General features: G+C 33.8%; 2 protein-coding genes across 3 annotated transcripts; both read left to right on the forward strand.

Annotated features, from left to right (window-relative positions):
- Positions 1–602: 602 nt before the first annotated feature.
- Positions 603–4,018, forward strand: LOC111381361 (organelle RRM domain-containing protein 6, chloroplastic). 2 transcript variants are annotated; one of them, XM_023005137.1, is made up of 4 exons: positions 603–903; positions 1,789–1,857; positions 1,947–2,053; positions 3,543–4,018. In XM_023005137.1, exons 1-4 carry the CDS (start codon positions 648–650, stop codon positions 3,660–3,662), a joined length of 552 nt encoding a protein of 183 aa, XP_022860905.1. In that variant the 5' UTR covers positions 603–647; the 3' UTR covers positions 3,663–4,018. The 2 variants fall into 2 exon arrangements, with proteins under 2 accessions (XP_022860905.1, XP_022860906.1); XM_023005138.1 differs by lacking the exon at positions 3,543–4,018 and adding an exon at positions 2,129–2,705.
- Positions 4,019–8,403: 4,385 nt separating this feature from the next.
- Positions 8,404–14,952, forward strand: LOC111381359 (DUF21 domain-containing protein At4g14240-like). The gene is made up of 13 exons (XM_023005135.1): positions 8,404–8,868; positions 9,388–9,464; positions 10,163–10,246; positions 10,354–10,467; positions 11,614–11,697; positions 11,867–11,938; positions 12,320–12,387; positions 13,087–13,174; positions 13,252–13,325; positions 13,411–13,771; positions 13,867–13,913; positions 13,984–14,065; positions 14,654–14,952. The coding sequence occupies exons 1-13, from the start codon at positions 8,619–8,621 to the stop codon at positions 14,762–14,764; spliced, it is 1,512 nt and encodes a 503-aa protein (XP_022860903.1). The 5' UTR covers positions 8,404–8,618; the 3' UTR covers positions 14,765–14,952.
- Positions 14,953–16,278: the final 1,326 nt, after the last annotated feature.

The following is a 16,278-nucleotide window of genomic DNA, read 5'->3' on the forward strand; positions in this document are numbered from 1 at the left end:
CATGATCGTCGCTATGGACGACAAACTCAAGTGCCGCTTAGAGGCGACGAGTTCGTCGCTCACAGTGACTGATAGCGGCGATGGATTTTAGTGCCTTCAGTCCTGTGGCTTCGAGTGTCTTCAGTTCAACGGTGATGCTCTCAAGTTGAGAGGTGAGGGAGAGAGAGAGAGACGAGAGAGAGAGAGAGAGAGAGAGAGAGAGAGAGAGAGAGAGAGAGAGAGAGAGAGAGAGAGAGAGAGAGAGAGAGAGAGAGAGAGAGAGAGAGAGAGAGAGAGAGAGAGAGAGAGAGAGAGAGAGTAAGGAGATGAGGGCTATCGTTGTCGGAGAGTGAAGGATTGAGAGAGAAGAGCGAGGGAGAGGGAACAGATGGGGGCTACGTCTGGGTAGTGTATAGGGTTCTTTTTTTTTTTTTTAGGTAATTAGTTTATTTAAATAATTAAAAAATAGTATGAACTTTGAAATGTCAAACTTCCCATCTGATTTAGGAATTTTGAATAGTTAAAATATAGTTTTGCGTAATTTCCACATTTCATTATGGATTTGAATGAGCCCATATCAAGTGAAGCCCAATGTTACCTTGCCCGTTGCGGAAAAATTGAAGTGGAAAATTAGCGGATATTGTATTCCATCAATTCCAGGGTTTCAAATGGCCCTTTATTGCTCTCTCGGTAATTCGCCAATTTCATCCAATAGAGTTCCAAGAAACTTTGCTAATCAAACGCCCTTTTTAGCGAAATCCTTAATTCCCATGAAATCCGCCTTTGAAAAATCAAGAATTTCTACTTTTGCCCCGACCATTTTATGTAATGCATTCATTCAGAAACCTCTCTGCTGTTCGAGCTCGAACCTTTCAAATGGACCTGATAAACTTGACCCCCCAACAACCATAATCTTTATAAAAGGTACAATTTTTGCTTGCTAAGTTATTCTTAACCTGTAGTATGGTGCTTTACGTTAAATTTATTTGTCGAAGAAATATTTTAATAAATATCTCTAATAGCTAACGAGCTCGAACTTTTATATGAACTAGTTTTTGAAATAGGATTAAGTCTCTTTCTATCCATTTGTGAAAATTTTGCATGTATTAGACCCTTGATAAAAATTGATTAAATGTGATTTTGACTTAGACTAAAATCTGAATTTTAATACCTAATAGGGGCTAAACAGTTACGCTACGTGATACAACATTTTTACTATGAAACTATGAGTGGTAGTATTCATTTTTAAAGAAAGAAATGTAATTAAGATATATAGAAAACTTGGGTTTCTGGTTTTAAAGATAGTTTCTTTTGTGTTCATAATCAGACGCATTGTGGCCTTGGGTATGAGCATAGTTTGGAGGGGTTATAATACAGTTTTACATTCATTGCAAGAAAATTTTTAACTTAATTGAGAAGATAAATGAGCCAATGAATACTATGTAACTTGGTTTTCTTTTTTTCCTTATCCACTGAGTTTAAGCATAACAATAATAAGAGGAAAAGAAACTTACAAAGATTCTCCTAGTAATGGCTAAAGAACTGGAAAAGTCTAAATTAAGAATCGGGTGGCTTTAGCCTTCGAATTAGTCCTCAACGGCTGACCGAGCCCAAGTTCCCTGGAAAGGGGCGTTAGGGTGAGAGCCCTGTTGTGCTCGAACCATATTGAACCATGAGCGACTGACTACGAGTTGGGTTGTTTAGTGTTATCTAGTCTATATTATCAAACATGCCATGTGTGGAGTGTATTGATTTTGTCTAATATTCTCCAACATGCAATGTGCTTGAGCATATGTATTACTGATGTAGGACTAGCGCAATCAACCTCTGAAGGGGGGTTGAAAACAGCATTTTCACGATTTGGAGGAGTCAGTCGAGGTGAATTTTTCTATAGCGCTGTGCTATACGTCTTACATCTTTTAAACCTTGAAGATAATCAGAGTGCTTATTTTTGTATTATTTGCTAGTAAAAATCATAATGGATAAGAAAACCAAGCAACCTGTGGGATTTGCTTATGTTTGGTTTACAAGAGAAGAGTTTGCACAAACTGCTGTGGAAGAGATGAATGGAAAGGTATGTAAGTCTTTCTAGACTCAACAAGTTTGACGGTTGAAATTTTGTTGACTCTAGAATTTTGCCACTGTCCAGTTTTTCAATGGCAAGTTCATTTATGTTACCCTTGCAAAGCCTGGATCTTGCAAACCTCGTGCTAAGGCGAAGCCTTACAAATTCTAGGAAATATGTTCTCTCTCATGTACGAAATGTTTTGTAAGGTGGATCAAATAGTATTGGACAGTATTGTTGTAAAAAATTGGGCGGTCCATTCCATGTAGTCGGTTTGCCTTACCAGATTGCTGAAACTCCATTGCTGTTCTCAAACTTGGAAAAGTTCTTGGTTTTGGACTTGGGATGAACTGCACTTGCCAATTCAGATGTTTATGAGCCACTACTGAAAAGCTAGATGTAACACCCAACATTGAGCAAAGTTTCATATCCACTCAACCTTTTTAGCGCCTGTTTGGATCCATTAAACTAGAATTAAAAGATAAAATATGACCGTTTGACACAATAAAATATCATTTGTTTATTCATGTACTCTTAACTCCTTTCGGAAAAGTATTGTACCCACTAGTCATTGTCTAGAACTATTGCTGACAATGCCATGAATTCATTTCCTCCCTCAGTTGCATAAAGGGGCATTATGGACTTTTAGAATATTCTATGAGTCATGTACTGTAAATTGAAAAAGAATAATGCTATGCAGTCTTGTCGAAGTTACAACTCTAGTATAGGTGACGCTAGATGATATAGTGAATGAAATGTGAAATTAAATGACTTATTTAACTTTACGTATCATTTAATGTCATATTAATGCTTTCCTGATTGGAGTTGTAATCCCAAGGAGATTAAATAATATTATTCATGGGAAAGTGGCAAGCAGCTTTATCTTTAGCATGTGTGGGGCCATGGGTTGACACAAAAATTGATTTTCTTTCCAAAAATTGCTCTCAGACAGGGACTTAATTCTCAACTCATTAGTGGATTCAATGTCCAATTATTTAATAGATCTTTTTTTCGTTTTGGTTTGACTTCTTTGTATTATAGTTATCGGATCCAACCCGTTCATTGACCTGGAAAAACCCTCGGGTCATTGGGTTAATGGTTCAACCGGGGGTTGGGGTTTGAACTGGTGCGTCGATGTTAGTTCTTAATTTTAATTAAAAATATTTTTTAAAATAAAAATACTATAAATGTTATTTTATGTCATTCTAGTAAAAACTATATATATATATATATTTGGCTCACATTATTTGTTGCAATTCTACATTGACAATGGTGGTCAAGGCTGATCTTTCAACAAGGTAATACGGATTCGAGTCTCACTTCATGTAACTTTGATATAAATTTTGTTTATGTATCAATTTAATAAAAATCGATGCACGTTGAACCGGTTTTTGGTTCACCTATACCCTTCCAATTTAGGACATATATGAACTGGTTTAGATGGTTCATGTCTAGTTTCATTGTAAAATTTACCTCACTTCTTAGGATCCAATTCCAGTTAAATTCGCAACAAAGCCAGCACCGGAACCCGTTGCTTTTGTGGTATCAACTGCTAGGCAGTCAGAAATCAAAATCGTGGTCGATCTTTCTCAAGCTATCAAATCAGCAAGGGTTCTAGAATAGTCAAGGCTACTCGATAAAGGATGGATGGCATTCATCAGTACGTGGATCCGCCGTAGGGGTTGGTTCAGCCACTCGACGACCAGCACTTGCCATTGAAAAACCTGGAAGAAAGCTCGATCTGATACCCTTACTTTCTTTCAAGCTAAAGGGGTTGGTTCATGTCAAGTTTCATTGTAAATGGATCAAATAGTGCCAACTGGATTGGATTGGTGTCCGATTCATCAGTTCTCGAGCCAAAATGGCTGGTCCGATTATATTTTAATAACTATTCTTTGTATAACGCTTGTTGCATTGACTGGACAATGATGCGACCTTTCGGTTAACTTTAATACAAAATTGCAATTTCGGAATGCTACTCTCAACAAAGTGACATGTAATTTGTAAATATGGCTTTTACAAGCAAATACACGCTATTTTGCCTAACTACACAACTAGCTCCATTTGCTACGTGAGTAACAAGACTAAAATTTGAAGACGAATTTGACCAAATGTCACATTCGAAAGGTGTTTTTTGTAAAATGATCACTTTTTATCAGAGTGGTTATATTGTCACCATAGTTTTTGTTTAATACATCATATTTTAATTGTAATTAAGTTTCTAAATTTTTGTTCATTATAGCAATTATTTTCTTAACATTTTTTGTTGAATTCTTATATTTAACCTTTTATTAGTTAGTACATATTGTTCTTGATTATGATTTATATTAAAATATTTTGTTTTCATATTTTAAAATGAGGGGAAAAAAATTTTGCACTTTTTTATTTATTTATTTTTTAAGAATATGATGAAAAATAAATTGTTTTACTCCATTTCAACAGACTTTCGAATATAAAACTGTTATCAAATACGAAATGTGTTAGCTAATGAAAAGTCTGATGATAAGAATGATATGAAAAATCATTAGGAGCATAAGTCCTATAATGAGCAACGATTAAGAACCTTAAGTGTAATTAAAATGTTTAGAAAGTAAAAATTGTGGCGGGAATATAATTATCCAAGGTTCTTGCAAATTGCCATTTTAATAAAAGTTGCACCGAATTATCCTTGAAAAATAACACAAGTAAATCCCATAATATTGCCAAAATTTGAAAATCATGTCTCTCTTTCTATTTCATGTCAACAAGCTAAATTTCGACAAGAAGTATTCTTCCTCCTGATTTTCTCTCATTTCCGTTCTCCCTGCTAATTCTTAATTTATGTAGAAATTATGTTTCTCTTTCTACGATCATCTGTCCGACTAGATTTCACGGTATTGATACATAATCATTTTGGAGAATATTATTAACCATCTTTAGGGCGAGCAACGACATTGACATCCTCGAATTGTGACAATACAAGAATCCAACGTCGTGTTCATCGCAAAATGATTGAATTCAAGTGGTGGTTGAATGTCAACTTTTGAGACTAAGAACTTGCTTTTACCTACAAATGAAATGAAAACAAAAAAAGTAAATAATTTATATGTACTAATAAAAAAATATGTGCAGACTTACACATGAGTCGACCTGTATCCATCATAGAACTATTACTCGAGTGCAACAATATCAAAAACATATGGAACTACCAATCCTTCCTTAAACACAGGAGAAGTGATATCTAATGTCAGATTGCAAACTTGAGGAAGAAAAACATTATGAGTAAGAGTGAATTAATAAAAAATTTCAGGAGTATGCTACCTTTATTTGAAAATAACTAGATATTTTTCATCATTGATATGTTGGTTACTTGTTATAGTGATGTGCATAAATTAAAAAATATGTGAAAATATTAGGAAAATTCGTTATAATTTACAAATTCTATATCACTTAGCTTCCGTTTTGACCCCATTTCTTTCAAATTTTAGAGGGTGTTTGGAGACATTTTTATGTAAAAATGCATTTTTGAATAGTAAATTGATGAAAAATGCGTGGTTGAAAAATAATGAAAAGTTTTTGATTTACGTATAATATTATTTTAATAAAGAATGTGTGGTTGAAAAGAAGAGAGAAAAATGCATTTTGAAAAAAATGGGTACCAAACGGGGCCTTAATGTTTGGAATAGTGTTTTTGTTGAGAATATGTGGTTGAAAAAGAAGGAAGAAATTTTGATTCACGTATAATATTATTTTATGAAAAATTATGTCATTAAAAATAAGAGTGAGAAGAAAAAATAGAAAGAGAAAGGAGGTCAAACGGGATCTTAATGTTCCACGTGACTACACGTGCGGAACAAATTAGTACCAGAGCAGAAGCATATTGACTAGTCTTGATTGACTGGGCATGCAAAGTCCTAGTAGAATTGTGATCCTTTGCAGCATGAGCTGAATCTTTCCACAAAATCGCAATCATCAACTTGAGTTTTCCTTGAATGGTTCCTCTGCAATAACTCAACAAAATAATTAGCCCGCTTATCCTGGTTGCTACCATCAAGGATGACAACTTCAACTTGTTATGATTAAAATAAACACAATGACAAATATGAATAAATAGTTCTACGAACGAATGGATCATATCTCATTCGTTCCATTTTTAGTAAAATAGTGAAGGATATTCCTTTAGTTGTGAAAAATGGATGGAAGGGATTCGTATATGTTGTTTTAATCAAAATAGAATATCCTTGAAATCATCAATTCAATGTCCAAAATAAATAGGGAAAAGCTATTTGTACACTATGCTGTATTTTTTATCAAAATAGAATATCCTTGAAACCATCAATTCAATGTCCAAAATAAATAGGAAAAAGCTATTTGTACACCATGCTATACAACCCTCTCACACGTTGAGGGTGTCCACATGAATATTAAATTTGTGGGCCCCCTCATTGTGAGGGGTTGCAAAAGGGTGCTGTACACTAAACAGAACACAAATAAATATAATTATGGGAAAATGTATATAGACATTGGTTATACCCAATGTTCTAAAAGGTGTAAGATAATGGCGATGTGTTGATGCCAGGTTAAGGGCAATGCAAGATTAGGCGAGGTAAATGCGTAAAAAAACGTTTTTTTTAATATTATTTTAAATTTTTAATAAAAAAATTATTTAATAATTATAAGTTTTAATTTAAAAGAATTGTTAAAAAAAAAAAAAAAAAAAACATTGGAACCTTAGCCTCACCTTGCGTCCGTTGACCGCCAAATAAAGCACAAAGTACTTTGCTTGGCGCCTTAGCCTCGCCTCGCATTGACGCGCTATTTAGAACACTGGTTATACCTCTTCATGTTTGAACAATATTTTTCTTCCAAGTATGAAGCAGTAGAACCATATCATCTAATTATATGGGGAAATGAATGGTCAACCCTTGTGCATATTTTTCCATATGAGAATGGAATTTACTCATATATTTAGATCTATAATACAAGGGGAACATCATGCAACATGTATGACATCATTCAATCACAGATTCTCCCAATAAAATAGTTTAACACGTAAATTTAAAATTTTTCCTTACTTTTTAATCATACATTATTCAAAAAATCACTACTACAAAACTCATTTTCACAAAAAGGGCTAAATAGCATGAATCATGATGAAATATCTCAAAATGTTAAGTTTTCTTGGCCTGCAAATCAAGCATTTAACCTATTGAATTCTTATTTATTATTCAACTTATATAGGAGAAATCCCAAAGTGATTTCTTATATAAAAATGACATCCATTTGATATTCGATGGTTATTTGTTCAATTGAAGTAAAAAGAAAATCATTTGTTTTAGAGATGACAAAAAATTGATTCTAAATTACTATATCTTAGTACAATAGGTGTCATTTTATCTTGCTTATAGTTCATAATTCAGAATTAGTAGATTATGATGATGTAATGTATTATCTGACATACACAAAGTTCATCGACAAATTTATTTATTCACATGGGCTATCGTAACGATTTACATGTTCACAAAATATAGTATCATCTATAATATCTAAGAATTTGATAAACAAGATCTCAACTGATAATATTAAGAGGGAGATTAAATACGAGATTTTTTTTTCCTTGACCAATATTTTGTCTTGTTGAATTTTTTCAAGTGAAGTTTTATATGAGGCAATTTTAATAGCTTATTTAGGAAGAATAATCTCTTTTATCTCGATCAATTTTTCTTGATAAGATTTTAACGTATCATATTCTCTATAAGACATTCCATAGAAATTTTTCAAAGTTTTACGGCTATAAATATTCGTTATACACGACATGTAATTTCAACATAACTTCATGATTTCGCAACTGGTATATGTTATAAATTGAGTACGAGACTTTTGAAGATAATAACATAAAAGAATTTGTCTAGTGGTACATAATGGGGTGTACCGAATGGTGTACACCCCACTCACATGGGTGTGAGACCCATGTGAAAGAAAGGATATTTTATTCGAGGGGGTCCCTCGTTTATGTGAGTGGGGTGTACACTATTAGGTACACCCCGATGTACCACTAATAAAACCAAACATAAAATATGGAATACTCCATATAAGATTTTTAGTTTATTGAAATCACGGAAGTAGCTTGTTCTTCTCATTTGGTTAGATTTTGTTAAAAAGGATTTTTTAGACAATGTGTTAATATTATTATTATTTAATTTTGAATCTAAATTTCCTATTCGATTTTGCTAAAAATCATAGGTTTAATAAATTTTGATGAAACCTATGACTGAAAATTTTTATAAAAGTCGTGAATTTCATAAAATTTGTAGTTAAAATCAATGGTAACTTAGACTTTTGTCAATTTATTTTCTTTTTTATTTTTAGCTAAACCAAGGAAATGATTATAGAATAGAGAAACAAACCAAAATCATTCAATTAATTCTCAGATTCAATTGAACCAACTGAACCAACTAATTAATTTTATAAGGAAAGAAGAAAATCAGCCATCTCGTTGTCTCTCTACAACTCCACCGCAGTCCCATAATCTCATAAATCTTGGGCTTTTCCTAGATTGAGAAACTGAGAATACCAAAATTGTAAAAGCAAGATTATGCATCTTATTAATGCCGTGGCGCTGGTTCAAGTGGCGATTAGGAATGGCGGTGGCGTAAACGGCGGCGTACTGGGGGCGGAAATCGAATTTGGAACGGTTTGGTGGTTTGTCTATGCAGGGATCTCATGTGTTTTAGTGCTGTTTGCCGGAATTATGTCGGGATTGACGTTGGGTCTCATGTCCCTGGGCCTCGTCGAACTTGAGATCCTCCAGCGCAGCGGCACGCCCTCGGAGAAAAAACAGGCTGGTTGGTTCATTTCCCGATTTACGCATTTCCATTTGATCGAGAAATTGTTTATTCTGTTCTATATAATATGATTGAAATTTGAGCTTCTTTTTAGTTGGATTGGTTTTATGAGAAATTTGGGGTGTTGTATGTATGATAGACTCGAGTTTATGGTTCTAACATGATACAGATAGAATATTTTTTTTATCTGATATAATAAGTAGAATAACATGTTGCTATTATTAATTACTAGTTGACTTGAGATTAATTATTAAACTTTATCTTTTCAAAGAAGTTTGAGCATTTTTGGCTAAAGTTGAAAGTTACTTTTTCAGAAAGAATGTTATGTAGCATTTACTTCGTTTTATACTTAGCCAAACATGTTTTAGGCAGACTCATGTGACAAAATAAGCTGTTGATTTTTATTTGTTATATGTTGTTACAATTAAAATTTTCAAGGGAAATATATTTTTTATATTTCTGTGATAGATCTGTTTATTATTATTATTTCTTTATTTGATGGGAAGTTCTTGTTCTCAGCCACAATACTTCCGGTGGTTCAGAAGCAGCACCAGCTTCTCGTGACATTGCTTTTATGTAATGCTGCATCAATGGAGGTGACAAATTGAAAATCTTATTGTAATTTTCATTTCAAACCAAATTCCTGGTTCTCTGACAGGGTCAAGCATCTAGGAATGTTACGATTTTTAGGGAAATAACTTCCGTGTAAATTGTGAGGAGGAAAAGCTTAGTTCTCACTTTCAGTAGTTGCTGAAAAGGATAAAAGCAGAAGTTTTGATTGACACAATAAATGTCGGATCTGCAAGCATGATAAAATACAATATTTTTGCATTAATCATACTTCTATATTTTTTGGACATGTCACTCGTGATTGATGATTTATCTGGTTGATTCAGTAGATTTGAACAAAACAAGAATTTAATCTCTCTTGTGGTTTGTAATGATATTTAACTATCAAAGTATTGAGAAGGAAGCCTAGAGCTAACGACTTTATGTTTTACCAATATACAAGCTAAAGAACATGTAATTTGTTTCCTATCTTTTGTGGCCGTCATGCATTTGTATTTACCAAGGTCCCAGCTTTTTAGTTTTTTTCTCAGCACTCTCTTGTTCTAGATTCTTTAGGTCTCTTATATAATGATTAGACATGCTTCTACGAGGACAAAAAAGACAAGCCTTGTAATGAGAGTGAAATAAGTGAGAGAGAAATATATGAATTTTTACTTATTTATTTAGTTCAGAATCTATGGCATCTATATCCTATTCTACTTTTAAATCATCTCGTGTCTTGCAGGCCCTTCCGATATACCTTGATAAGCTTTTCAATCAATATGTTGCCATTATACTATCTGTGACTTTTGTTCTAGCATTCGGAGAGGTACATCAAATCATGAAACTTTGTTTAGGTTAATATATATATATTTTTCCCCATTAATCTTTAGTTTCATTTAATGATTAGATTCTCATATGACTTTATGTTGTCAGGTTATTCCTCAAGCAATATGTACTAGGTACGGACTTGCAGTAGGTGCAAATTTTGTTTGGCTGGTCCGTATTCTAATGATAATTTGTTATCCAATTTCTTACCCTATTGGCAAGGTAATTTCTATGTTACATAAGTTAAAATGATTACTTTACAATAAACTGGATATTGGATGTGGTCCTATGATTGATAGGACTCCTAGGAGCAAAAAAACTAAGGGTATGTGCATTTGTAAGATCAATAAGATCATCAATTTAACTCAACAGAGTCTGATCACATACTTAGCTAGGTTGCCTGCATAGAATCCTTTCTTTTCACTTTCTGTCAATCATCGTCTCCAAAAATTAATAATAAAAATGCTTAAATAATTTCTAATTGCCAATTTCCACGTGATTTCAGATTCTCCTCTTCCACGTTTTAAATTGGTTTCCTATCATTTCAACCAAGAACTTCCACTGAATATGCCTAAAGCGTCTTGAACAATTCTCATTCAATTTATCATCAATAAGTTCTACCTTGAAGAATTCATTAACACGATCATTTCATATTCTCTCTTCTGGTTTTGCTATATGTCTACCTTGATAATCTCATCTGAGCTACACACATTTTTTGTTGATTTTCTTTCTTTATAACCCATTATTGGGTTCACTATCATTGATTTTCAATGGAACTTAATTAAATAGTTTCCTTTAGTTAATCAGGAGGAAGGATAAGAACCTTGTGATTTTTTTCTCATCCTTGTTGAGATCAATTAGTTATGACCTACATTTGATTTTTGGCGAATAAAATATTTTTATATCAAAATCAATTCTGCTCTTCTAAGGCAATGTTGAAGCTATTAAAAATAGACTAAAATTTTGCAATTAATAAGTATTTGGTGATTTGAGGTCTTATAAAGGCAATATCTTATGTGGGTGGGAGATTTTTGATCTATTGGAGGGTAAGAGATCTTAATGAAAGAGGTTGGGAGTGAAACAGTTTCTTCAAACAAGGTACAAGAGAGAATCTTTTTAGGAGTTCATCTGTTGACATTTACTGTAAATTAGGTGGATTAAAGAAAGGGTTGCAACTTCGAAGTTATTTCATAGACTGTTAAGTTTCAGAAAGTCTGGAAACATCATCAACAAATTGAAAGTATGGTGGAAGACTTCTTGATGAGAACCAAAACATAGAGAAAAAAGTCGTATCTTTCTTGCTTTTGATGTATTTATTAAAAATGTTTTAAGTTTTAATTTTTATTTTTTTCCCTTTCTTTTTAAAAGATTCTAGACTGGGCACTGGGACACAATGAGGCACTGTTTAGACGAGCTCAGCTGAAGGCACTTGTCACCATCCACAGCCAGGAGGTAACAACAATTTCTCGTATTCCTTTTTTATTTTTTTATTTTTAAATTGAATGATATTGGATGACTATATTTAACTGTCAATTTTTTGTGAGTGATAAAAACTGCCAAGTTTCATCTATCACATTGAGCTTTTCCTTGCACTGCATTTAGCTATTGTTCTTTTCTTTAGGCTGGTAAAGGAGGTGAGCTCACGCATGACGAGACTACGATTATTAGTGGAGCACTAGATTTGACTGAGAAGGTATCTCCAATTCAGAATTAGATTGTTGAAGACTATGGCATTTAATTATTCACGTTCAAAGATTACTGAAAAAATTATTCAACATTTTAGTTCCTTTCGTGTAGAAGTGGAAGTGATATTGAAAACAATAATTAAAATTTTTGACCACCAAAATGTTTCTGTTTACTTATCTGACCTGCCACCCCTGTTCGCTTCTTGATTCAATTCATAAAAAATTGCACCTATTAAGTCTTTTTCTAGCTCTCTACCTCCTCCCATATGCCTCCTATCAAGACTGCGATAGGCCATAATCATTTAAAAATAAATAAAAATTGTTGTAATATTTTTAAAATTGTCCCCTTTCTCTATTTCTCTCATTTCTTTACCAACAAATGCTAACAGACTGCTGAGGAGGCCATGACACCAATTGAATCAACATTTTCATTGGATGTTAATTCGAAGTTGGACTGGTAAGAATTGCTTGCTGAATTTTTCTTTGCTGCACTTTTAACAGTGTCATTTTCTTGTCTTGTGGTCTATTTTGTCAGCTTTGATTGCGTAATTAAAAATATTTTCGATGCTGGGATAAATTGTAAATTTGAGAGCCCCATATAGGCCAATGCCAACACCCACCTGACCTCGTATTCGTTTGCTGGGTACCTCTAGGTTATAACATTTGGCAACTTACACTACTCTTTTATTATAGAATGCCTCAATGATGATAAATCTTCTTCTTTATGATAGATTGCATGCATGCTATCGATTTCAGTTTAAGTGACTAGATTTTATTGGGAAGTATTTCATTCAACTCCATTATTTTAAATGATGGGCTTACATCAAGTGAAATATGGTCTAATTGTTCCCCGTTTCATTTTTCTGAGATTTTGAAAAGAAAAAAAATTACTTTTGTGAAATGATGCCTATACCATCAATAAGAACACTAGTTAAAGGATTTGGGCACCAGTCACTACTAATATGGATTTTTGTGCTACTTTATTTCATATATTCTTAGTCGAAGACAGATTTATATACATATTTGGAATGCTGGACTGGACAATATATTAAACAAGATTTTAGATTCTTTTTTCCCCACAATACTTTGCACTGCATTCTAATCCTCTCTACCGAACATGCCAATAGATTAAACTATAATTTCCCCCTTATCTCAGGGAGGCAATGGGAAAGATTCTAGCTCGGGGCCACAGTCGAGTTCCTGTCTACTCTGGGAACCCGAAGAATATCATTGGACTTTTACTGGTAATATTTCTGCAATTGTAAATTATCTCCTATTCTATAAGTAAACATGCAAATCTCAAAACCCCAATAACTATCAGGTAAAGAGTCTTCTTACTGTGAGAGCAGAAACAGAGACCCCAGTTAGCGCTGTTTCTATACGGAGAATTCCTCGGTATGACATTGAATTTTTACATGCTTATAAATGATATTTTAACAGTGAAAGGTTAAAATTATTCATTTATGGAGGTTCTTCTCAGTGTTCCTGCAAATATGCCCCTATATGACATACTGAACGAGTTTCAGAAAGGTAGCAGTCATATGGCAGCTGTTGTGAAGCCTAAAGGGAAAAATAAAATACCTCCATCGATTGAAGAGAAGTCGGAAGAGAATGAAGTGACAAATGGGAATTCAGACTTAACTACTCCATTGCTATTGAAGCAAGAAGAGAAGGCAGCAAGTGTTATTGTTGACATTGAAAGGTTTCCAAGGCCAGCCTCTAAAAACTTAACCTATAATGATACAGTTACTAAGGGATTGTCCCCTTCATCCGATGATACTGAAGATGGTGAAGTTATTGGCATTATCACCTTGGAAGACGTATTTGAAGAACTTTTGCAGGTAAAACCTACTGGTAAATTAACTGTTCATCTCTATTTTGCATTTTGCGTATGTTGGCAACCAATGTATCATTGCAATTCTCTTTGTCAATATAGGAGGAAATTGTTGATGAGACAGACGAATTCGTCGATGTACACAAAAGGTATGGAGGCATTACTTACAGTTGTGTAATAATTTTGATGAAAAGCAGTCTGATGTTTTCCTTGCCACAGAATACGTGTGGCAGCAGCTGCAGCTGCTTCATCAGTTGCGCGTGCCCCATCAAGTCGTAGGTTAACTGGCCATAAGGGAGCTGTAAGTAAATTATCTCTGTAGCTTGTTCATAAGGAGTTTGTTTTGTATGATAGAAAAATAATTTTCAAATATTTGGAGATATCTGGATCTTCATACGTACAAGGCGACAACTATTGGGTCTAGAGAGAGATGGAAGCTTCATCTTGTCTAGTACTTCCTAATGATGCTTACAAGTTTGATTACACACGTTTAAGTTAAATAAATAGTCTTTGAGAACCCATAAGAATCATCTCCATATTATACACAGGAGTCAATGATATACACTGTGAAAGATGCATTCTTTTCAGTAGATGTACTGATCTACTTGGTGAATGTGATCAAATGGAGTTGTTAAGCATTTAAACTCAAGTTTTGAACTAATGCAGGAGATTTCTTGTTCGGATTCCCATATTAATATTCATTAAAATACGTTTATCACTATTACCTTAACATGGTAACTGATGGTTATGTAAAGCTTGACTTATCCAAATCTCCTGCACTAAAATCATGGGAAAGTTTGAACCTATGTGCAAATATGACTACGATTGTGCAACCTTTTCTTTTCAAATACATTTAAAATTTGATCTGTATCGTCTTGAATTTCCCCAGGGAGGCCAAAATAAGCAAGGGCAGACTCCCAAGAAGTCGGGCGAGGATGACTCGACCTCTGCAAGATTGCAAAGGAACCTTGGTGAGCCACTTCCTGGTAACAAAAGATAAATTGGGCTTCAATTGTTTGAGCGGAACACCCTGCTCTTGATGGAGATTATTGTAATTGTGGTGGAGAATGAAAGACTAGAAGTTGTTGCAATAGTATGATATACCTTTGAGAGTTCATATTGTTCTCTGTGTTGACGCAAAATTTTTGCAATATAAATAAATGAAAGCCAAGTTATTAATATTACATTGATTGGGTTCTAGAATTATGCATTTATGTTTGTTGCTGATTTGTCCTTTCAAAAATCATTTGCTACTGGCAAAGCAGCAAAAATGGAAAGAATAACTTGGGCCAAGAGATATTTTTGAAATAATCAAAATAGTCGAGGAAAGTGCATCTCTGGTGCACAATACTTGATAGGGCGACTTTGGTGCATATCTTATGTGCAATCCTTCACACAATTTTTAGCAAGGTTTTAGCTTTTTAATTTTTATTTCTTGTAAAACTCCTCGACAGCAAATAATTTGTTTGATTACCCAAAAAAAACCCCCCTACAAGGGCACATTTCTAGCCGTCTCTATGGAACGATTTATTATGAATCGATCTAGATTTTCCTCTATCCGAATCCTTATGTCGTCAAGTGTTATTTGAGACGATGAACATCTCTTCTTGACATAATCTTGAAGGTTAAATTTATGACTAACAGTTCCTGCACTTCAACCTCGGCTTTTGAAAATTTTATAGGCACCGACCACAGGAAAAATAAATAAATAAATTTATTTGACCTAATCAAAACCTTCGATTTTGAGGTATTAATTACGATGATTGAGTTTTGCCAGCCAGAATAAAATGTGAATCTTTATCAACATCAATTGAATTCTTCATCTCTTGTATGGCACATTGGCACAACACCAATTGATAGTGAGCCTCTCAGTAGATTCGAACTATGTGTTCTAATCACGATTTCTTGACTAGATAGGTTTTTGGGTACCCTTAAAATCAATAAAATGAAAAGGATTTGACAGATAATTTTAATTTAGTCGAAGAGTCGATAATCCAGAGAAGGGAAAGTTCATCACTTCTGCAAGCCTGCACAAGGTTTGATCAAGCATAAATATGCATTGTGCATGTCTTTGGAGGAGAGAACAGGTAGATAACTAATGTTACATTTTTATCAACTCAAAATTTACATCATTTTACATATTTTCTGTCAATCTATTTGATTTTCTCATCTCCAACTTGCCCTGAAACTTTGTATTCCAAACCCGTTGGCATTGGATTGCCAAAGAGAATTCTGCTTGTCTTCCATCATCTGTGTCAAGTTTGTGTAGCTAACGAGCCATTTGGCTTGTAATTTAAAAATGCCTTCGCAAGATTGCTCGTACTTCTTATGGTGTTAGATGTTGGCCTCGAAATCAGGATGACCCTCTTGTAATAAAAACGAGCCAAATCAGCTGTCCACCATAGATAATAAATTGATGTATCTGTGCACTGCGGAAAGATATGGACAACTGATTTGGATCATTTTTATTGACAACAGGATCATCTAGATTTTGAGGTCAAAACTATCTTTCCA

Source organism: Olea europaea, unplaced genomic scaffold (assembly GCF_002742605.1).
Source record: "Olea europaea var. sylvestris unplaced genomic scaffold, O_europaea_v1 scaffold2296, whole genome shotgun sequence".
Taxonomy (NCBI): Eukaryota; Viridiplantae; Streptophyta; class Magnoliopsida; order Lamiales; family Oleaceae; genus Olea; species Olea europaea.

What these genes read in the sequence shown, in the direction of transcription:
- LOC111381361 (XM_023005137.1), top strand. Translation starts at nt 648, where the DNA reads ATGGCCCTTTATTGCTCTCTCGGTAATTCGCCAATTTCATCCAATAGA. An exon ending in ATTTGGAGGAGTCAGTCGAG is followed by an intron (nt 1,858 to 1,946) that starts GTGAATTTTTCT and finishes ATTATTTGCTAG; the next exon opens with TAAAAATCATAATGGATAAG. An exon ending in TGGAAGAGATGAATGGAAAG is followed by an intron (nt 2,054 to 3,542) that starts GTATGTAAGTCT and finishes ATCCAATTCCAG; the next exon opens with TTAAATTCGCAACAAAGCCA.
- LOC111381359 (XM_023005135.1), top strand. Translation starts at nt 8,619, where the DNA reads ATGCATCTTATTAATGCCGTGGCGCTGGTTCAAGTGGCGATTAGGAAT. An exon ending in CTCGGAGAAAAAACAGGCTG is followed by an intron (nt 8,869 to 9,387) that starts GTTGGTTCATTT and finishes TCTTGTTCTCAG; the next exon opens with CCACAATACTTCCGGTGGTT. An exon ending in TTCGTCGATGTACACAAAAG is followed by an intron (nt 13,914 to 13,983) that starts GTATGGAGGCAT and finishes TCCTTGCCACAG; the next exon opens with AATACGTGTGGCAGCAGCTG.